Source organism: Podarcis liolepis (assembly GCF_965112155.1).
Source record: "Podarcis liolepis genome assembly, chromosome: 1".
Taxonomy (NCBI): Eukaryota; Metazoa; Chordata; class Lepidosauria; order Squamata; family Lacertidae; genus Podarcis; species Podarcis liolepis.
The window spans coordinates 114,020,596-114,038,733 of NC_139554.1; the positions used below are offsets into that span (position 1 = coordinate 114,020,596).

Below are 18,138 nucleotides of genomic sequence, written 5' to 3' on the forward strand. Positions count from 1 at the left end.
TGTCAAGATCGAGTCTTTGTAAAATATTTGCAAACTTACAAATTGAAAATTAGTTCAGAAATATTCAAATGCAACCTAATCTTTTATTTCTATCCCCACCTATAGAAATACCAGAACTTGAGCTTGCTGAAGACCTCAAGAAGACTATTACGGTCAGAGCAGGTGGTTCTTTACGTCTAATGGTGTCAGTATCTGGCAGACCAACACCAATGGTTACATGGAGCAAGAAGGGTGTTGACCTAGCAAGTCGAGGTATCATTGACACCACAGACAGCTACACACTGTTGGTTGTGGATAAAGTGAACCGGTACGATGCTGGAAAATACGTCCTTGAGGCTGAAAATCAATCAGGAAAGAAATCTGCCACAATTATGGTTAAAGTCTATGGTAAGTGCAAATACCGTTGTTTATTGTTACAGCAATACCTTTGCCCATTCCATCACAAATTTAAAGAAATTTGCTTAAAAAAGAAAAGGGGGAAAGAGGGATTTAGTTTGCAGAGTAATGGTAGTCTCCAACTTTACTATGCAGAGTGTAATGCACATAAAATATGACGAATGTCTATTTTGCTGTTTGTTCCACAGATACCCCTGGACCACCAGGAGCAGTGAAAGTTAAAGAGGTTACAAAAGAGTCTGTGACAATTACTTGGGATATTCCAACTATTGATGGAGGAGCTCCAGTCAACAACTATATAATAGAGAAACGTGAGGCTGCCATGCGAGCATTCAAGACAGTAACTACTAAATGCAACAAAACCTTTTACAGAATTTCCGGGCTCATTGAAGGAGCGCTATACTACTTCCGAGTACTGCCAGAAAATATCTACGGCATTGGTGAACCCTGTGAGACAGCAGATGCAGTGCTGGTGTCAGAAGTTCCAAGTGCGCCTCAGAAACTGGAGGTGGTTGATATAACTAAATCTACTGTATCGCTTGCATGGGAAAAACCACAGCATGATGGTGGCAGCAGATTAACTGGCTATGTAATTGAGGCCAGTAAAGCTGGAACAGAAAGGTGGATGAAAGTTGTAACACTGAAACCTACGGTCCTTGAGCACACAATAATTTCATTAAATGAAGGTGAACAGTACCTGTTTAGAGTAAGAGCGCAAAATCAAAAGGGTGTGTCTGAACCAAGAGAGATAGTCACAGCAGTGACAGTACAAGAACAAAAAGGTAAGAGTCATAATTACAATGGGGGGGGGGAATGGAATATTATTCAAAGTGCTGAGTCATGGTTTAACAAATATTAATAATGTTGGGTTTACTATTATTATTATTTTAGTTCTACCTGCAATTGACCTTGCTGGAATACCTCAAAAGACCATTCATGTACCAGCTGGCAGACCTATAGAGCTAGCTATCCCAATTTCTGGACGACCACCTCCAGCTGTTTCTTGGTTCTTTGCTGGCTCTAAACTACGAGAATCAGACCGGGTCAAAGTTGAAACAGTTGCTAAGGTAGCTAAATTAACCATACGTGAAACCACAATACATGACACTGGAGAGTACACACTGGAACTGAAGAACACAACTGGAACAGCTACTGAAAGAATAAAAGTTATTATCCTGGGTAAGAATTTGCTTTGAAAATATAATTGTCCATAATTTTTTCTTGCATAATTTCCCCAAATTCAGGTATTTCCTTGTTTAACTATTTCTTTGTTTATATCTCATTTATTTCATTTTCACAGACAAACCTGGACCACCTACTGGACCTATTAAAATTGTTGATATTGATTCAACTTTTGTAACCATTTCATGGGAACCACCTGAGATGGATGGGGGCGCAGCACTAAGTGGATATGTGGTGGAGCAACGAGATGCACATCGTCCAGGATGGTTACCAGTATCTGAATCTGTAACCCGGACAACATATAAGTTCTCTAAACTTACTGAGGGTGCTGAATATGTGTTCCGCGTGGCTGCCACAAACCGCTTTGGAATTGGATCATACTTGCAGTCTGAAATTGTAGAATGCAAGAGCAGAATTAGTAAGTAAATATTCTTTTTTCTAGTCCTCTGCATTTAAAAAATCCAGATCAGTTTACATGGACACATATAGAAGAAACAAGTCTTGATACTATGTACCTTCTATTTTCATTTTCCTGAAATAAGAATGAAAGAACTAGTCTACAATACCCAGCTTATTCAGACCAAAATATTATTGTAAATGGAATTTTCATCTCACTTTAAAAATCTATTTATTGTAGGTGTTCCTGGTCTTCCTGGTACCCCAGAAGTGTTTGATATCTCCCGTGATGGAATGACACTTACTTGGTATCCACCAGAAGAAGATGGTGGTTCACAGATCACTGGTTATATTGTGGAACGCAAAGAAGTTAAATCAGAGAGATGGGTCCGTGTAAACAAAGTTGCAGTCACTATGACACGCTATCGTTCCACTGGGTTGATTGAAGGACTGGAGTATGAACATCGTGTCACAGCTATCAATGCTAGGGGTACTGGCAAACCAAGCCGAATTTCCAAGCCTGCAGTTGCTAGAGATCCAATTGGTAAATAATTTGCAAAATTCATAACATATACTAGTGACTTCTGTTCAGTCATTTTATTTGTAAAATAGTTGATACTAATATTTTGGACTGCCTTTTAAACATGAAAACTATACCTTTAATATATCTAACACGCTCTAATAATATATTTCAGCTCCTCCGGGTAAACCTCAGAATCCAAGAGTGACAGATACTACAAGAACATCTATTTCCTTGGCTTGGAGTCCACCAGAAGATGAAGGCGGGTCTAAAGTCACTGGCTACTTGATTGAAATGCAAAAGGTTGATCAGTTTGAATGGACCAAATGCAATACCACCCCCACCAAGATCCGTGAATACACTCTAACACATCTTCCACAAGGTGCAGAGTATAGATTCCGTGTTATAGCATGCAATCTCGGTGGCCCTGGCGAACCTGCTGATGTTCCTGGAACAGCCAAAGTGACTGAAATGCTTGGTAAGATGCTTTAATGAAATACAAATTTTAAAGAACATAGCGCTATTTAGCTTTCTGCATACATAACATGATCTCTTTTTCCTCCTCCCAGAATTCCCCGATTATGAACTTGATGAAAAATACCTGGAAGGTGTATTTGTAAGGCAAGGTGGAGTAGTTAAGCTTACAGTGCCAATTAAAGGTAAACCCATTCCAATATGCAAATGGACTAAAGAGGGACATGATGTCACCAAGAGAGCCATGATTGCGACTTCTGAATCAGATACTGAACTTGTGATAAAAGATGCAGAACGAGAAGATTCTGGTACCTATGATTTGACGCTTGAAAACAAATGTGGCAAGAAGGTTGTCTACATCAAGGTCAGAGTGATTGGTATTCCAAATCCACCAGAAGGGCCACTTGAATATGATGACATACAAGCACGCTCTGTTAGAGTCAGCTGGAAGCCTCCAAGTGACGATGGTGGCGCAGATATAATAGGATACAATATTGAGAGACGTGAAGTACCAAAGACTGCCTGGTACACCGTGGGCTCCAGAGTAAGGGGTACATCACTGGTAGTGAAAGGACTCAAAGAAAATGTGGAATACCACTTCCGTGTTTATGCTGAAAACCAGTTTGGTGTAAGCAGGTCCCTGAAATCTGAAGAGCCAGTTGTGCCAAAGACACCTTTGAGTAAGTATACGGGTTCAGAAAATGCATGTATGTGTGTGCATCTCTCACATACTTTATTTTATTTTCCAAGGTGCTCGGGGGAGTGTACATTGTCTGCCCCTTTTTATCCTGATAATAAACCTGTGAGGTAGGTTAGGTTGAGAGAGAATGACTGCCCAAAAGTAATTGAGGTTGCAGTCCTATAAAGGCTTATCGGGGGGTAAGTCCTATTAAAGTTAGGATCACTTAGTCCTGAGTTAACATGCTTAGTGAGTTCATGACTGAATAGACAGTTCATGACTGAACAGACATGTGACCCTAGCTTTCCATGGTTGTGGTCCAATACTCTTAACTGCTATGCCAGAATGGTTATTGTTACATTCTTTTCAACAGATCCTCCGGAGCCTCCAAGTTATCCACCAGAAATCCTTGATGTCACGAAGAGTTCCATTAGCTTATCTTGGTCCAGACCTAGAGATGACGGTGGCTCTCGCGTCACTGGCTACTATATTGAACGTAAAGAAACAACTACTGAGAAATGGGTCAGGCACAACAAGACTCACATCACAACTACAATGTATACAGTCACAGGGCTGGTTCCAGATGCTGAATATCAGTTCCGTATTGTAGCCCAAAATGACATTGGTGAGGGTGAACCCAGCCCTGCTTCTGAACCAGTTGTTTGCAAGGATCCATTTGGTATGTAAATGTAACTTCTGTGTTAGAGGGTATCAGTATGGTGGGGGTTTTTTAAAAAAATACACTTTTTAAAATGAAAATACTTTGAAATTTTGCAGACAAACCAAGCCAGCCTGGAGAAATTGAGATCACGTCCATATCTAAGGATAGCATTACTTTAGAATGGGAGCGCCCTGAATGCGATGGTGGTAAAGAAATCATCGGATACTGGATTGAATATCGCCAGTCTGGAGAGTCTACCTGGAAAAAGTGCAATAAAGAACGTAACAAAGACAGGCAGTTTATAATGGGAGGCTTACTGGAAGCTACAGAATATGAATTCAGAGTTTTTGCAGAAAATGAGACTGGACTCAGCAGACCTCGTAGAACAGCTATGGCAGTAAAGACAAAACTGACATGTACGTTTAACTATTCCATTATATTCACTGTGCTTTATGTAGCTGTTGAAAAGATATGACATGTCACAGTAAACTGTGCTATGGTATAAAGTGGTTTTGAAGTAATTTGGCAATTCCATTATGTAACTAGGACACTCTGCTTTCATATATTTACTTTTCTGAATGGACCTCAAGGAAGGAAATAAGCTATTTCCTACTCCAGGGCTAATAAAATTAATGATTCATTAAATAAGCAGCATAAAAATTATGCTTGGTACCATAGCATGATGGTTTGGGAGGGAATGTGGAATAAAAGACAATGGGAAAAGCTTTCAATACATTTTTTCTCCCTTTATAAATATAGCTGGAGAGGCACCAGGAGTAAGACAAGAAATGAAGGATGTTACTACTAATCTGGGTGAATCGGCTCAGTTATCATGCCAGATCCTTGGGAGACCTCTCCCTGATATTAAATGGTATCGTTTCGGCAAAGAATTGGTACAGAGCAGAAAATACAAGATGTCATCAGATGGGCGCACTCACACACTGACGGTGCTCACAGAAGAGCAGGAAGACGAAGGAGTTTATACTTGCAAGGCTATCAATGAAGTTGGAGAGGTTGAAAGTAGTGGCAAGCTACTCTTACAAGCTCCTCCACAATTCCACCCAGGCTTTCCATTGAAAGAGAAATATTGTGCAGGTGTAGGATCCACACTTCGCCTCCATATTGTATACATTGGTCGTCCAGTGCCTGCTATCACTTGGTTCCATGGCAAGAAACTATTGAAGAGCTCAGAAAACATTACTATTGAGAACACAGAGCATTATACTCACCTTTCCATTAAAAACGTACAGCATAAAGCCCACGCAGGACACTACAAAGTACAACTCAGTAACACGTTTGGAACTGTTGATACTGTACTAAACGTGGAAATACAAGGTATGTCTTGGCATTATATTTTCTTGAAATCATGGGAAATACTTTTTCTACTTAACTTTAAACACTGCCTTTTCTTTTTGTAGATAAACCAGATATACCAGCAGGGCCAATTGTTATAGAAGCTTTGCTGAAGAACTCTGTGGTCATCAGCTGGAAGCCACCTGAAGATGATGGAGGTGCTCTAGTAACAAATTATGTTGTAGAGAAAAGAGAAGCAAAAGAAGGCACAGAGTGGCAGCTGGTTTCTTCAAGCATTTCTGGCACAACCTGCAGAATTGTTAACCTAACTGAGAACGCAGGCTATTATTTCCGTGTCTTTGCTCAGAATGCATTCGGCATGAGCGAAGCATTAGAAGTTTCATCTGTTGTTATTATCAAGACTCCATTTGGTAAGTGTGTTCCGTAAGCCACCTTTCTGTTTACCTGCAGTTCAACGAAGCAAACTGACTTCATGTCCTGAAAATTATTATTTCTTCTTTACAGAAAAGCCAGGCCAACCAAGTCAGCCAGTTGCATCTGCTGTGACAAGTGAATCCTGTGTTGTTTCTTGGAGGCCACCTGCTAGCGATGGAGGCTCAAAGATCAGAAATTACTTCCTGGAGAAACGTGAAAAGAAACAAAACAAATGGATTTCTGTAACCACAGAAGAAATACGCGAAACCGTCTATTCTGTCACAGGTCTTATTGAAGGCCTGGAGTATGAATTCCGTGTAAAATGTGAAAATCTTGGCGGTGAAAGCGAATGGAGCGAAATTTCACAACCAATCACTCCCAAATCTGATGTAGCAATTCAGGCACCGCATTTCAAGGAAGAAATCAGAAACCTAAATGTGAAATTCAGAGGTCATGCCACATTTGTTTGCAAAGTCACTGGTCATCCGAAGCCTGTTGTGAAATGGTTCAGGCAGGGCAAAGAGATTTTGGCAGATGGTGAAAAGGTGAAGATACAAGAATTTAAGGGTGGCTATTACCAACTGGTAATTACAAATGTAACAGATGATGATGCCACTGTATATCAAGTGAGGGCAACCAACCAGGGAGGATCTGTTTCTGGAACTGCTTCCTTGGATGTTGAAGGTAAGAAATGTGCTTTGCTCTTAAATTTAGTTTTTATTTAATTTTTCATTCAGAGTAAGCTTATGGGCTACAGGGAGTGGGTGGAAACTCTGAGTCTGGAATAGTATTTTCTTAATAGCCTTAAAGTAAGTCAGATTGTGGCATGGTCATCTAGATATTTATGGTGTAGTCCTAGGTGAAGTGGGAGAGATGCGAGATGTTCTACTGGCTCACTCTGGCTAGGGAAAGAAGAAGAGATGTTTTTCTCCTTTTTTGTTCTCATGGATTGCCATTTTGGAACACACACCCCAAGATAATGGGAGGAAATAACTACACCAGCTCCAAACTGGCGTAGTTGATGAGCCTGATCCAGGGTCCTCGAAAAAGAATGAAGGGCTTGTACCCCAGCAGATCCAATGCTGTTTCTGATTTGCCCTCAAAATGCCCACTTTCAGTGCTTAGACTGGCTACTGCTGGTGAAAACACCACCAGCTAAGTCTAAACCAACAGAGTATTCTGTGGGCATCAGAATGGCCTCCATGATGGGCATGTCCCCCTGCTGATGGAGAGGAAGGACCACCCAAACTTAGCCCTGTCCAGCCAGTGGATTTGGGGGTCAGGATTGTTCTGTTAGTCATAACAGACAGAATTTTCATTTGAACAATGAAAGTATAAAAGGATACATATGGATAAACAGTATATGAAACAAACGTTAAATACAAAACATCCACATTTATAACTATGCGTGCTTTGGTAGCATTGGTCTGGTGATCAATTTTGTTTAAGATGTTATCAGACTGTAAAATGATAAAAGGCTTAGGTTTCGGTCTATTTTAAAGCAATAGTTTACACACATTTTGTTTCTTCCCTTCCCTCTGTGTTTTTGCTGCAGTTCCTGCTAAGATCCACTTGCCTAAAAATCTTGAAGGCATGGGAGCCGTTCACGCTCTCCGTGGTGAAGTCATCAGCATCAAAATCCCATTCAGTGGCAAGCCTGATCCAGTGATCACATGGCAGAAAGGGCAAGATCTTATTGATACTAATGGACACTACCAAGTTATCGTGACACGGTCATTCACATCTCTTGTTTTCCCTAATGGTGTGGACAGGAAAGATGCAGGCTTCTACATTGTCTGCGCTAAAAACAGATTTGGCATCGATCAGAAAACAGTTGAATTAGATGTCGCTGATGTTCCTGATCCCCCAAGAGGACTGAAAGCAAGCGAGGTTTCAAGGGACTCGGTCAACCTGACATGGAATGCTCCAGCAAATGATGGCGGAAGCCGAGTCACACACTATACTGTTGAGAAACGCGCTACCACAGCTGAGAGATGGATTCGTGTTGGTCAGGCTCGTGACACTCGATACACTGTGATAAACCTATTTGGCAAGACAAGCTATGTATTCCGTGTTATAGCAGAGAATAAATTTGGACAAAGCCAGCCTTCTGAACCTACAGATTCTGTAATAACAAAGGAAGATAAGACCAGAACAGTCAATTATGATGAAGAAGTTGATGAGGCCAGAGAAGTCACTACAGCAAAAGCAGCTCACTCTAATACAAAAGAACTCTATGACAGATATATGATTGCTGAAGAACTTGGGCGGGGACAATTTGGAATTGCCCACAGGTGTGTTGAGATAGTTTCAAAGAAGACTTACCTGGCCAAGTTTGTCAAAGTAAAAGGTGCTGATCAAGTGCTCGTAAAGAAAGAAATCTCCATCCTCAACATTGCTAGGCATAGAAATATCTTACAGCTTCATGAATCATTTGAAAGCCTGGAAGAACTTATCATGATCTCTGAGTTCATATCTGGAGTTGACATCTTTGAAAGACTTAATACTCCTGCATTTGAACTTAATGAAAGAGAAATTATAAGCTATGTACGTCAAGTATGTGAAGCACTTGAATTCCTGCACAGTCATAGCATTGGTCACTTTGATATCAGGCCAGAGAACATCATCTATTTCACAAGAAGAAGCTCCATAGTTAAAATCATTGAATTTGGTCAGGCAAGGCAGCTGAAACCTGGTGATAATTTCAGACTCCAGTTTACTTCTCCTGAATATTATGCGCCTGAAGTCCATCAGCATGATATGGTCAACACAGCCACGGATATGTGGTCACTTGGAACCCTAGTGTATGTACTTCTAAGCGGCCTGAATCCTTTCATTGCTGAAACAAACCAACAAACAATTGAAAACATCATAAGTGCTGAATACAATTTTGATGAAGAAGCCTTCAAAGATATCAGTATTGAGGCCTTGGACTTTGTTGACCGCCTGCTAGTAAAAGAAAGGAGAGCTCGCATGACTGCTACTGAAGCCCTTGAACATGCTTGGCTGAAGCAAAGGACAGAGAAAACAAGCACCAAAGTTATCAAAACACTGAGACACAGACGTTATTATCAAACACTGGTGAAGAAGGAATGGAACACAGTTGTGTCAGCGGCCCGTGTTGCATGGGGTGGTGCAGTCAGATCTCAGAAGGCCGTTACAGTTGCTAAAGTTAAAGTGGCCTCAATTGACATTGGACCCATTACTGGGCAGATAATGCATGCTGTTGGAGAAGAAGGCGGGCATGCCAAGTATGTCTGCAAGATTGAAAACTATGATTCATCCACAGAAGTAACCTGGTACTTTGGAGTCAGACAATTGGAGAACAGTGAAAAACATGAGATCAGCTACCATGAAGGAGTGGCCACAATGTATGTCAAAGACATTGCTAAATCAGATGACGGTACCTACAGGTGCAAAGTTACAAATGACTATGGTGAAGACAGTTCCTACGCAGAACTATTTGTTAAAGGTGTGAGAGAAGTTTCTGACTTTTACAGACGCAGAACTGTCAGGAGAGTGAAGCGCCGAGTAGATACCTTGAGACTTTTGGAGAAGCCACCAGAATTTACGCTGCCTTTATACAACCGTACTGCCTACGTTGGTGAAAATGTCAGGTTTGGAGTAACAATAACAGTTCACCCGGAACCTCGTGTAACGTGGTTCAGATCAGGTCAGAAGATCAAACCAGGAGATGATGACAGGAAGTATACCTTTGAAACTGATAAGGGTCTTTATCAGCTTCTTATCCATAATGTCAATGAAGATGATGATGCTGAATATACTGTGCTGGCTCGCAACAAATACGGCGAGGACAGCTGCAAAGCTAAGTTAACCGTTGTTCAGCACGCTCCTCCAGAGGCTACCACGATGAGACCCATGTTCAAAAGACTACTGGCAAATGCAGAATGCCAAGAAGGCCAGAGTATCTGCTTTGAGATAAGAGTATCTGGAATACCAAAACCAGCACTAAAATGGGAAAAGGATGGACAGCCCTTATCAGCTAGTCCAAATATTGAAATTGTACATGAAGGATTAGATTACTATGCTTTGCATGTCAGAGATACTTTACCAGAAGACAGTGGTTATTACAGAGTTACTGCTACAAACAGTGCTGGATCAACAAGTTGCCAGGCTTACTTGAAGGTAGAACGCTCAAAATATATCAAGCGTCAATACAAGAGTGAAGAAGAGCGGCAAAAGCACGTACAGAAAAGCATTGACAAGACAGTGAGAATGGCAGAAATCCTTTCTAGAACAGAATCTGTCCCATTGACAGATGTAGCACAGGAAGCTCTCAGACAAGCTGCTATCCTGTATAAACCAGCTGTAAGCACTAAGACTGTCAAAGGTGAATTTGAACTTAAAAAAGAAGAAATTAAAGAAGAAAGGAGACTGCGGATGCCTTATGAGATCCCAGAGCCTCGCAGACGTGCAGCCGCTACTCTGGAAGAAGATCAGAACATCAAACTGTTTGTGCCTATGTCGGACATGAAGTGGTACAAGAAGCTGAGAGACCAATATGAAATGCCAGGGAAACTTGATAGAATTGTTCAGAAGCGACCAAAGCGCATTCGCCTTTCCAGATGGGAACAGTTCTATGTGATGCCACTGCCACGCATTACTGATCAGTATAAACCTAAGTGGCGCATACCCAAATTGTCACAAGATGATCTTGAGACCGTCAGGCCAGCACGCCGGCGTACACCATCTCCTGATTATGAATTTTATTACCGACCAAGAAGACGATCACTCAGTGACCTGTCAGATGAAGAACTGCTGCTACCAGTTGATGATTATTTAGCCATGAAGAGAACTGAAGAAGAAAGACTGCGACTTGAAGAAGAACTGGAGTTGGGCTTTTCTGCATCACCTCCAAGCAGAAGCCCTCCCCGCTTTGAACTGTCTTCTCTCCATTACACGGCAGCAGATGCTCATATTGCCACAGAGGAATCTAGGCAAAGAGAGCTGAGGTATGGCACTTATCACATACCCTCTAAAGAAGATACCGCTGCATCTTATGCACAGCTCCGGCAACGCCATGACAGAGCAATTTATAGACCACCAAAACAAAAACAGAGAATTATGTCTGAGAAAGAGGATGAAGAGCTGCTGCGACCAGTAAAAACAACCCGCCGGCTTGCTGAATACAAGAGTGAGCTTGAGTATATGTCACAAGAAGAAAAGAGCCGACTGAGAAGAAGGAGAGAGAGAGAAATAACTGAGGTCAGATCAGAAGAGGAAGAGGAAGAAATAGAAATGGTGAGGCACGTTCACAGGGAATTTTCTCCTCCCTCAAGATTACTAGGAAGAAGGCGCTCTCTTTCTCCAACTTACATTGAATTAATGCGTCCTGTGTCTGAATTAATTCGACCCCGATCACACCCTGTGGAAGAAACGGAGAGAAGATCTCCTACCCCAGAGAGAACACGGCCACGCTCACCAAGCCCAGTGTCTAGTGAGAGATCTCTCTCACGATTTGAGAGGACAGCAAGATTTGATATATTTTCCAGGTATGAATCCATGAAAGCTGCTTTGAAAACCCAAAAAACAATGGAACGGAAATATGAAGTTCTGACTCAAGAACCTTTCACTCTGGATCATGCCCCACGCATAACTCTGAGAATGCGCTCACATCGTGTACCGTGTAACACCAACACCAGATTCATTTTGAATGTCCAGTCCAAACCAACTGCTGAAGTGAAATGGTATCACAATGGTGTTGAAATTCAGGAAAGCCATAAGATTCATTTCACTAATACTAGTGGCGTATTAACCTTGGAGATTCTTGATTGCCATATTGATGATAGTGGTACATACCGTGCTGTGTGCACAAATTATAAAGGAGAGTGTTCTGACTATGCAACATTAGATGTTACAGGAGGAGACTACACTACATATACCTCCCAGCGAAGAGATGAGGAAGTACCAAGATCTATTGTACCAGACTTGACAAGGACTGCAGCATATGCAATCTCCTCATTTAAGAAAGTCTCTGAAACAGAAGCAAGTTCTTCAATAAGAGCAAGCAAATCAGAACTGACAGAAACCAGAGAATCGCTATCATCATATGAGCACCATGCTTCTGCTGAAATGAGAGTCAGTGCTTCAGAGGAGAAATCACTGGAAGAAAGAGCTGTTCATCGGAAGTTTAAGACCACTCTGCCTGCAACAATATTAACAAAGCCACGGTCAATCACTGTCTCTGAAGGGGAGACTGCAAGATTTTCTTGTGACATTGATGGTGAACCAACACCAACTGTAACATGGATCCGTGCAAGTCAAGCTATTGTTTCTTCTGGACGTTTCCAAGTAACACGTACGCAGTATAAATCTACCTTTGAAATTTCATCTGTCCAGACCTCAGATGAAGGAAGTTACACTGTTGTGGTAGAAAATTCTGAAGGAAGACAGGAAGCCCACTTTAGTTTGACTGTACAAAGGAAAAGGGTCCCAGAAAAAGCAATTACATCACCTCCAAGGGTCAAATCTCCTGAGCCTCATGTGAAGTCCCCAGACAGAGTAAAATCTCCCAAGCGAGTAAAATCCCCTGAACCATCTCCTGCACACTCTAAAGCCAAGTCAACACCTGCAGGTAAAACAACACCATCAGAGAAAGCAGACTTGCCTGTTGCTGCTCCCCCTAAAATAAAACAACAGCTGAAAGTGGAAGCTTCTGGGGACAAAGCAAAATTCTTCTGTTCAGTTGAAAGCAGTGTTTTGAGTGTCCAAGAAGTAGCCTGGTACAAAGATGGCAAGAAACTAAAAGAGGATGATCATTTCAAATTGCATTATGCAGCTGACGGAACATATGAACTTAAAATCCATAACCTCAAGGAATCTGATCAAGGTGAATATACCTGTGAGATTATTGGGGAAGGTGGCGCCTCCAAAACCAACTTTCAGTTTGTTGGCCAAGCTTTTAAAAGTATTCATTCTCAGGTGTCAAGCTTAAGCAAAACTCAAAAATCAGTTCAGAAAGAGTCTGAAATACTTGAGGTATCTGCCCAGAAAAAATCTGCAATGACTTCTCAAGAAAAGGCAGTGGTTGAAGAAGAATATGTTAAAAAGTCTCTTGTGTCTGATGAAGCTAAAACATCTTACACAGAAGTTAAATCTACTACCACTAAAATGACTGTGTCTGAAGGTCAAAAATCTACCCTTAAAGCCAGTATTGCTGGTGCTTCTAATGTAAAATGGTTACTGAATGGAATAGAGCTAACTAACTCTGAAGATTATAGATATGGTGTATCAGGAAGTGATCATACTCTAACTATCCAAAAAGTGACCCAGAAAGATGAAGGAATACTTACCTGTGAAGGAAAGACTGAACAGGGTATCATCAAATGTCACTTTGAAATGAGTCTTTCAAAAGATCAGTCAAATGCCCCGGCCTTTATCATACAACCAAAATCTCAAAACATCAATGAAGGACAAGATGTGTTGCTTACCTGTGAAGTTTCTGGAGATCCTTCCCCTGAAATCCACTGGTTTAAAGATAACCAGCCAGTAAGTAATTACTTATGTCAGCCTTGAAATTAAATGATCCATTCTTAACCCTGAGTATAATTTGATATTAACAAAGTATCTCTTTCATTATCAGATTGCTCTCTCATCCAACATCCGAGTAAATCGCTCCAAGAATGTTTATTCTCTTGCAATCCAAAATGCTGCAGTGAGTGATAGTGGAAAATACACAGTCAAAGCGAAAAACTTCCATGGGCAGTGTTCTGCAACAGCATCTCTGACCGTCCTTCGTAAGTTTTTTTAAAGTCTTGTCTTACTATGAGTAGGGCTTCTATAATATGGCAAAAGCCGTTGATTGTTTTGATTCTTTAAAAAGCTGTTAGTTTCATTACTGAACCTAAAATGCAATAAACATTATAATTACAAAATACTGAATTTAAAATATATGTACTTATATGTTTCTCGCCCGCTCAGTGTTACCAGAAGGCTTTGAACATCTTGCTATTAACCCGTTGGTTCCAGTGATCACTGTTTAATAAACTATCAGAATAATTAATGCCCAAAGGGTTAGTTCTCTGAATTTTTTTCTTACGTTTCATTAAACTTCTCAGATACAAACTTGCTGCATTTTAAAATCATCTGGATACCAGGAGCCAACGGGTTTCTCTATGTTTTGCTGTTGATGTATGTATGTGCTTGTGTTTAAGGAAAACGGCAGTGGTTTTTTTTATGGTGGTATAGTAGTTTTAATGGCAGAATACCTGCCAAGTTATGTAAAATAAGAAGGGGAAACAAAGCACCATCTAAAGGGGCTATATCTTTTTTTAAAAAAAGAAGAAGTAGTAGTAGTTTCAACGGGATTACATGTTGCTTCTCAACAGCATGCATATTAAAATAAAATTATTATTATTATTATTATTATTATTATTACTACTACTACTACTACTACTACTACTACTCCATGATTAGGAACATTACATTACTACAACGAAATTCTGTTTTCCTTAAACAGCAAGCCAGTCTCTTTCTCCATCCATAAAGTAAATATATTTAAGTCACATGGCTGACCAGTCAACGTGATGTCATTGTTTTTCCCGTTCTATGTTTGCTATTGTCCACAGCTCTAATTGAAGAACCTCCAAAAGAGGTAGTGTTGAGAACAAGTGGTGATGCAAGCATGCAGGAAAGTTTCTCTTCGCAGTCATTTCAAATGTCCGCTTCTAAACAAGAAGCTTCGTTCAGCAGTAGCAGCAGTAGCAGCATGAGTGAGATGAAATTTGCAAGCATGTCTGCCAAAAGCATGTCCTCCATGCAAGAATCCTTTGTAGAGATGAGTTCCAGCAGTATAATGGGGAAATCTAGTCTGACCCAACTGGAGAGTTCTTCTAGTAGAATGCTTAAATCTGGTATGAGAGGTGAGCAATACTATTATACGTAGAGTTAGAAAAACACCACAATATCCTAGATATGTAGAATTAGTCATTATAGTAGAACTTCAGTTTCCGCTAAGAACTAACTTGATTTTTCCCCTTCCCATTTTGCAAAGGAATACCACCCAAAATTGAAGCTCTTCCAAATGATATCTCCATTGAGGAAGGAAAGGTTCTCACCATATCCTGTGCCTTCACTGGTGAACCTACTCCTGACATAACATGGTCCTGCAAAGGGAAAAGCATTTCTAGTCAAGGTGGTAGATTCCACGTTGAAACCAGTGAAGACTTAACCACTCTTATCATCATGGATGTTCAAAAGGACGACGGGGGACTTTATACACTGAATTTAGGAAATGATTTTGGCACTGACTCTGCCACTGTGAATATTAACATTCGATCAATTTAAAAGCTTGATCTTTTTTATTTTTTGGCACTTGACTTTTGGCAAGTGATTCATATGGACTGAAATAATTGATCTGTAAATATATATTTAAAAAAATATTTTTGTACCTACCTGAACCAGACAAAGTCCAAGGATAGACGCTATGACTTATAGTCATTATTATTTGACTTTAAAACAATTTTTCATTTGACATGTACATACTGTATATAGCCGCAGATAACGGTTATGGAGCTTTGTACCATTTATTTTATGACATTTTAAAATGTAACTTTTGGAACAAACCGTTGGTAGGAGAAAGTTTCTTAGGGAACGAATACCCTGCTCAACATTTAACTAATTTTTGTGCCTCAACAAAATGTTGATGTCTAAGAATGCCTCAACAGGTAGAGAGGCTCCCTGTTGAAGACTTATTTTACCGACACCTAAGAGATGATGCTGTGCACGGTTTCATTATACGTGCACGAATTTATTTTGAATCAGAGACATAAGGCATTGGTGAGGTTTGCAAATACCCTCCTGTAAGCCACACTTTAATATCTTATGTTACATCTGATTGACGTCAAAACTATATTTTGTTCATGACTGACTCGCAATACCTTGAACAAAGTGCAAGCGGCCAGCATTTTGTTCAGCACCTATCATATTGTTTCTGACACACCGACTACCCAAATAGCTTTCCAATAAAGTAACATCACCTGGCCATCCCGTTAAAAAAAAAAAGCCATTTGGGTACTTGAGTGCAGAAACAGTACCAACTCTTGGAGGTTCCTAGGATGCAGTGATTGTGTGGTAGCAATTAGGATTTTGGCTAGATACTGTCAACTGCAGGCAACTAAGATTTGAACCACAGTTTAAGAAAAGCTAAAACTGTTGTTATAACATCACATCTTGCCCTGAACTTAGAGAAAAAAATGAATTAGTTTTATTTTATGTAGTAGTAAGTTGTTCGGTTAGCTGTTTTGTTGAACCTCCTCGAGATAGTATTGTTCATTTGAAATAAAGCATGCTACCTGCACCTCATCAAGTGTATGTTTCTGGTCTTTGTATGAGCTTTCTTTATTTTTGGATGCCTGCATTTACCACATTCTGCCACTGTCCATTTTAAGTCAGATTTCTCTCTGCTTATATTTGCTCTTCGCTACATCCAACAAAAACTACATCTCCTGAGATGTACAGTATCCATTATTGGAATACATTTGGGACAATTCCTAATTTTTAATAAGAGAACAGGCTACATAGGTAGCACATTAGCAACAGAAGAAAAAGAAAAAGAAAGGGCTCGGCTTCACTAGAGGGTTAAGGCCTCAAAGTCAATAGGCTGAGGTAAAAATGGTCATAAAAGTGAAAGGCATTGCCCAGGGAGGGAAGTGTGGTTTACAAGCGAAATATTATAACCTAAAATGACTTCATTAATTTGTACCTTTTTTAAATAAAACAACTCATTAGGAGGCCCAGAAACCAAATGCCTAGGCCTGTCAGCACTTCTTGCCTTCGTCAGTCCCAGCCATGCACCAATGGAGGTGTTATGGTGTACTGAAGAGAGAATTAAATGCAGTAGTGTATAAATGCTATGCGAAGTATAGATAATGATCCTCACAGGTGTGGCTGTTCAGTTGTATTGTAGTGTTAGTTCCTGAAGTACAGTGAAATGGCAGGGCTGGGAAGGGAGAGGTAGCAAGAGAGTGGGATCCCCTTCTGTCAGCTTCTACCCTCCAAGCTTCAGGCTTCTATTTTCCTCAGATTCACTCCTCAGCTGTTGACTCAGGTGCTTAAACTCCCCTGGCAATAACTGTGAGTCGTTATGCAATGATGCCACCACTTAAAGCTATGCAAAAGAAAAAGATCCACAAGAGCAAAATGCAGGAACGCAAATGAACAAACCACTCCCACTCCCACTTGGACCTTTCCTAGGAAGAGAACGGCTATTTTTACTCACTTGAATTACCAGATTATCTACAAAGAAGTCCCCTGTACCAAGTCTCATCCTTTATCTGCCAGTTTACTTTTTCACTACATTTCCAAGTACGATGGATCCATAAATCTGCCACCTACATAAAGATGGATGGGCGATGCTTTCAAAGGGTCCTTGGCAGGGAGTGCCGCCAGAAGCCAGAGATTTGGGTGGCCATTTGGCTTTCAGATGCCCCAGCAAATTTGAAAATTTAGGAACACAGGAAGCTGTCATAGCCGAGCAGGATTTGTCCATGTGGCCTAGTAGCACCTACACTAACTGGCAGCAGCTCTGCAGGATATCAGGCAGAGCTTCTTCACTTTGTCTATCTTCCCCCATTCCTTTTAGCCTGCCATACCCTTTCAGCTAGGGACGCGGGTGGCGCTGTGGTCTAAACCACTGAGCCAAGGGCTTGCCGATCGGAAGGTTGGTGGTTCGAATGCCTGCGACGGGGTGAGCTCCTGTTATTCGGTCCCAGCTCCTGCCAGCCTAGCAGTTCGAAAGCACGTCAAAGTGCAAGTAGATAAATAGGTACCGCTCCAGCGGGAAGGTAAACGGCGTTTCCGTGCGCTGCTCTGGTTCGCCAGAAGCGGCTTAGTCATGCTGGCCACATGATCTGTACACCAGCTCCCTCGGCCAATAAAGCGAGATGAGTGCCGCAACCCCAGAGTCGGCCACGACTGGAGTTAATGGTCAGAGGTCCCTTTACCTTTACTCTTTCAGCTACCTGAACTTTGGAAATACGGTACTTTGGATCTCAGCTGGTGTTGACTGTCTACTGGGGTTTTGAGATGGATGTGGAGTAAATGGGTGGCGTGCCACTAGGATTTAATAACTCACTGGGGCAG

At 41.0% G+C, this 18,138-nt stretch overlaps 1 protein-coding gene across 1 annotated transcript in view; it reads left to right on the plus strand.

Annotated features, from left to right (window-relative positions):
* LOC310691422 (titin-like) overlaps positions 1-16,359 on the plus strand; it is a 284,446-nt gene extending 268,087 nt beyond the window's left edge. Inside the window, exons 298-313 of the mRNA XM_083471213.1 lie at positions 106-387; positions 585-1,178; positions 1,288-1,575; positions 1,697-1,996; positions 2,216-2,518; positions 2,670-2,972; positions 3,064-3,648; positions 4,021-4,326; positions 4,425-4,724; positions 5,068-5,643; positions 5,727-6,032; positions 6,127-6,720; positions 7,592-13,545; positions 13,640-13,793; positions 14,625-14,918; positions 15,050-16,359. Coding sequence (XP_083327339.1) covers positions 106-387; positions 585-1,178; positions 1,288-1,575; positions 1,697-1,996; positions 2,216-2,518; positions 2,670-2,972; positions 3,064-3,648; positions 4,021-4,326; positions 4,425-4,724; positions 5,068-5,643; positions 5,727-6,032; positions 6,127-6,720; positions 7,592-13,545; positions 13,640-13,793; positions 14,625-14,918; positions 15,050-15,342 — 11,432 coding nt within the window. The 3' untranslated portion in view covers positions 15,343-16,359. The remainder of the gene's footprint in view (positions 1-105; positions 388-584; positions 1,179-1,287; positions 1,576-1,696; positions 1,997-2,215; positions 2,519-2,669; positions 2,973-3,063; positions 3,649-4,020; positions 4,327-4,424; positions 4,725-5,067; positions 5,644-5,726; positions 6,033-6,126; positions 6,721-7,591; positions 13,546-13,639; positions 13,794-14,624; positions 14,919-15,049) is intronic.
* Positions 16,360-18,138: the final 1,779 nt, after the last annotated feature.